The sequence below is a fragment of the Dendroctonus ponderosae genome, unplaced genomic scaffold (genome assembly GCF_020466585.1).
Source record: "Dendroctonus ponderosae isolate FM_Combo_2020 unplaced genomic scaffold, Dpon_F_20191213v2 Dpon_F_20191213_1, whole genome shotgun sequence".
Taxonomy (NCBI): domain Eukaryota; kingdom Metazoa; phylum Arthropoda; class Insecta; order Coleoptera; family Curculionidae; genus Dendroctonus; species Dendroctonus ponderosae.
In genome coordinates, this window is record NW_026017110.1 from 19,944,868 (window position 1) to 19,949,118 (window position 4,251).

At 32.7% G+C, this 4,251-nt stretch overlaps 1 protein-coding gene across 8 annotated transcripts in view; it reads right to left on the bottom strand.

Moving 5' to 3' along the window:
- The window catches only part of LOC109546262, a 12,747-nt gene that overhangs the window by 6,105 nt on the left and 2,391 nt on the right, over positions 1-4,251 (bottom strand). For all 8 annotated transcript variants that reach the window (XR_007281623.1, XR_007281624.1, XM_048666936.1 and 5 more), the window contains 6 exons: positions 2,811-3,022; positions 1,451-1,728; positions 1,149-1,389; positions 877-1,087; positions 605-764; positions 458-547 (listed from right to left, as the gene is read on the bottom strand). Coding sequence is in view for 6 of the 8 variants with exons in the window: in XM_048666936.1 (XP_048522893.1) it covers positions 458-547; positions 605-764; positions 877-1,087; positions 1,149-1,389; positions 1,451-1,728; positions 2,811-3,022 (1,192 nt within the window). In the remaining 2 variants the exon portion in view is untranslated. The remainder of the gene's footprint in view (positions 1-457; positions 548-604; positions 765-876; positions 1,088-1,148; positions 1,390-1,450; positions 1,729-2,810; positions 3,023-4,251) is intronic.

Consider the following 4,251-nt stretch of genomic DNA (forward strand, 5'->3'; position numbering starts at 1 on the left):
TTTTTTTTTTATTATCACCCTGTAATATCAGAAACTCTTGATAGTGTTGAACATAATGATTTCTTTTACTTCATAAGTAAGGAGGATTAATGCGTTTCATTCGAACTTTGGTAACATGAGAACAACGTGTTTAATTAAATTCAATCGGATATATCTTAATTACCAGAATATTTAAATTATACTACATATACAAAAAATGCATTCCATCAGTTGTTGCCATTTCATGTTTTGTGAATGATAAATCATTAATATGAATCAGTTCAAAAAAATATACGTCGTAACACTCCTATCGAAATCGATAAAAAGTTAGCGTGAATCCGAAAAGGTTTTATTAATAATCAAAGCTTCCAAATGTTCTGCATTGCATAACGATTTTTAGATGGGCGTGAACAGAAAACTAATAACAAACTGTAAAATCGACTACGTTCAAGCATAATTTTAAAACGTATAAACTTACTCAAAGGGTCTTCAAGCAACTCGCTCAGTTCAGCTTCATGATCACCTTCGCAGACAGCAGGCGCTATTGCTTTAGCAGAAACATTTGCTTCTATATTAACAAAAAACATAAATTTACTTTGCTTGTTTGATATTATGTGAAGTGCACCTTTTACTGGTGGCTTCTCATCTGGGTTATTTAAGAACTCCTCAGGAGTATATGAATTAAATATCCCAGTGTATCCTTCCGCAGTGGGAGCAACTATGACGTTATCAAAAGTAACCCCTGGTAAGTTTTCCACTCCCATCTCCTTTAATTTCTCCACTTGCTGTACAAAAAAAAACGACTACTTTAAAAACCAGTTTAGGGGTTATTAATAAATTGGTGTAAATGAAATGTGCTAATAAGATCTTTTTTTTTTAAGAAACGAAACAGCCTACTTCTCGTGCTAATTCTTCCTTCCGTGCCAAGGCTTTGTAAAATCTCAATAGCTCTGCAGATGTCCGCTGAGGCATATTTTGAATTTTGCGTTGTTCGTCCGCAAAAAACTCCTGCTGGTATTTCTCCCATGATTCTTTATATGTTTCATATGGAGCAGTGGGGTCCACCTTATTTTTTATGAACCATTTCTTCTTCAAAACGTAGGCACACCTAAAAGAATTGAATGAAAATGATCCCATATCGTGCTGACAGTTTTTCACAATTTCCATACCTTAGTTTTGCTACAATAAAGTGTTCGTCGGGCAATAAACATCGATCATTCTCAAAAAACATGAGTCTAACATGATTACACGAAATAAGCTTTTTTTCTCTCGTATTGTACTCTTCTGGGTCGGTCCAATCGTAAATAATGGCGCTTGAGTTTGGAGTAGGAAAGTGTTTAAATCGAAATCGTAATCTGTAGTAATGTGCCACAAACGTGGAATAATAGCAGCGCCTTTTTTCTTCTTCATCTAAAACAAATACAGCTCATGCACAAACAGAAAAGTTTTGCGAAAAAAAATAAAACTGTACCAATGTCATTAATTGCTCTCCACTCATCAATAGCCTCAAAGTCAAAATCGAATGGAGTTTCTGGCTCTTCTTCGCAGGCCGGATCATCTTCAGGAAATGGAAAGGTAACATTGTCAAACAATTCGTCAACGCATTCCTGCTCAATATCAAAGAGAGCAAGCCCGTTTACTGGAGCTGCCTCTTCTTCAGGTCTGGCTAAAACGATCTTCTTTCTCTTGCCTCGGTTAAGCCTTTCTTCCAGTTTAGCAATTTCCTTGTTTCTAGCTTCTCGTTTGTCGCTAATTTATAATAGAAAACCATATATGTATATAGTGAAGAGAATCACATGTTCTTGATCTAAAAGCCCGGTTGTATTAGCTTGATGATCTTAAGGTGTCACTTTCGTTTAATTTTAGATTAGCGGCAAATAGGTCAATTATTATTTAATTACATTAACAGGTATATTAAATTATAGGTGAATGAAAATTTATAACTGGCTACTCTTCCATCCTTGATTACTACTGTGAACAATAAGATAAAATAATATACATTATTTGGCAAATTTTAATTGATTAAATGTGCTGCAGTTAAAACTGCAATAAGTAACTTGTCTGGTTCTGAAATGAATGCAATATTTCTGCTCCTTTAATATGGTCCATCAACCATCAATTATTTTTTAAATAATTTCAACAGCTAAATTTATTTAGTTTAAGTAAGAAGTTTCTAGAATTCGAAACGTGAATTGAAACATTACTGCGAAACAAAACTAAGACGAATAAAAAAATACACATAATAATATCTCACAAGTTTAGTGCCATAAATAAAACATTCGTTCTGTCAATACCAATTGCGCTCAAAGATACAAGAATATATTTTTATTTTGAGTACATAAATAATCAGTTGAATTAATTCTTTAATACGTCTAAAAACATTGAAGTACTTGCGAAGTCTTTTGCTTACTGGTTACTAACAAGGCTTAATATGGGCGCAAAATATGTAAAATTTAGCGGGAAAGATTCCCCTAAGGTTTATTTGAAATTAATTGACTTCGCTAGATTGGTGCTTGGTAATAGACTTTAAAAATTGCAGTGCATTCAATCCAAAAACGTTTTTAAAAGATGCAGGATTCTTAATGCTTAGCCCTTAGTCACTCACACATGTTAAATACTTCAAATAGAAGCAGTTGGCCGAAAAATTTGCCAGAATTAAGCAAAACAGAATCATGATATTTTCTGTGTAGAATCCGAAGTAGAGTCGTTATGTGACATATTTTTTCAACTCCCTTCTGCTTCATCAAATTTTTCATTTGGGAAATGAATGAAATATTTACAAAATTTGTAAAACTTGTTTATGTTGTTTTGTGTGCTTGTTGTTATTGTACCTGTCGGTGCAGTATTTCGCTGTACTTCCATCATATGAAACCATGCGTGTGTGAAACTGAAGAAGTTCATCCCAAAGCTTATCCACTCTTTTCGCATACAACTGGCCACAACTTTGCAGGAGAAGAGCATCTTCGGCAAAACTCATGTGAAAAATGCCGTGCTCCAAGTAAGTAGATTGATCGTTGTTTAGCTGAGAAAACTGGTCCAGTACCTGACATATAAATATTTATTTATACTGTGTTAAAATTTGAAATTTGTAAGTATAAAAAGTTTAAAATTTATTGGAACAATCAATGATCTCGGTCCTTAAACGGGAATAAACGCTGAACATTTAGAGGAAGAAAGCGAAATTGGAAAAAAAGCGGTAAACAAGCAAATAAAACTTTCAGTAAAACTTAAAGTAACGGAGCTGCAGGGCCTTAAATTTTTGAACATTCGCAAAACTGCCTTATAAACTTGAGACATTAATTTTCTATGTAGAATGAAAAAAAAATAAAATTTTGCAACGCGGTTGAGCTGAATTTAGCAATTCAGATTGTCAGGTTCCTCTGCATGTATAATACATGTATAATTATTCAATACATTTCGTATCTTATCTGGCGGCTTATTTACGGCGGCAGGTTACAAATGTCGGGTTTGCAGATATGTTTTATTTTTATCCGCGTTATTCCGCCCAAACAAAATTTGTGATGGAAATAGCACCAATGTTTCAAGTGCTAAACTTAATATATTTTTTCAATTGGAAATTATGTATAATCAGAGAATATATTTTGTATTTTATTTACCTACTTACACAATTTAATCCGGTACAAAGTTATCTTAAATTGGACTTTCATATTATTTTTATTGTTTCATATCAGAGACTCTCAAAACTGTAAAACAGATTCTTGTTGCAAAACTAAATGCATCAATGGCCCTGTTCTATTTTTATGGTAAACATGCATCTTTTTCGTCAAAGTTTTATTCCCCCAAGTTACAATTTACTATCCCATCGAGAGAACTTACACAATTGTTTTTAATTTCATTAGTAAATTTAAAATTGACAAATATTACCGTAATGTGAAAATTATTAAATAAACTTTCAATTTTATCTTCTGATTAGCACATTATACAGTAATGTGTATTTCTTTGTACAGATCTAATAGATATAAATCACAATCAAATCCTTCAAACTAGCTAGGTATTTGTCTTTTTTAGAAGCCCTGATGATAACGATCGCAACCAGTCTCATGTCACAGCAATTCAGTAACTAGTTAATGTTAATATACTATTTAAATAGTGGATATATATGTACTTAAGTACATTCAGCAACACTGAAATACAGGGTGATTCAAAATTGGCGTCATTCCTCTGTAGGTGTTGTCTGGCGCTGTTATAGGAGTACGGAAAAAACAGTAAAATAAATTAATTGTTATTAAAAACTGAGAAATTTGCAAAAAA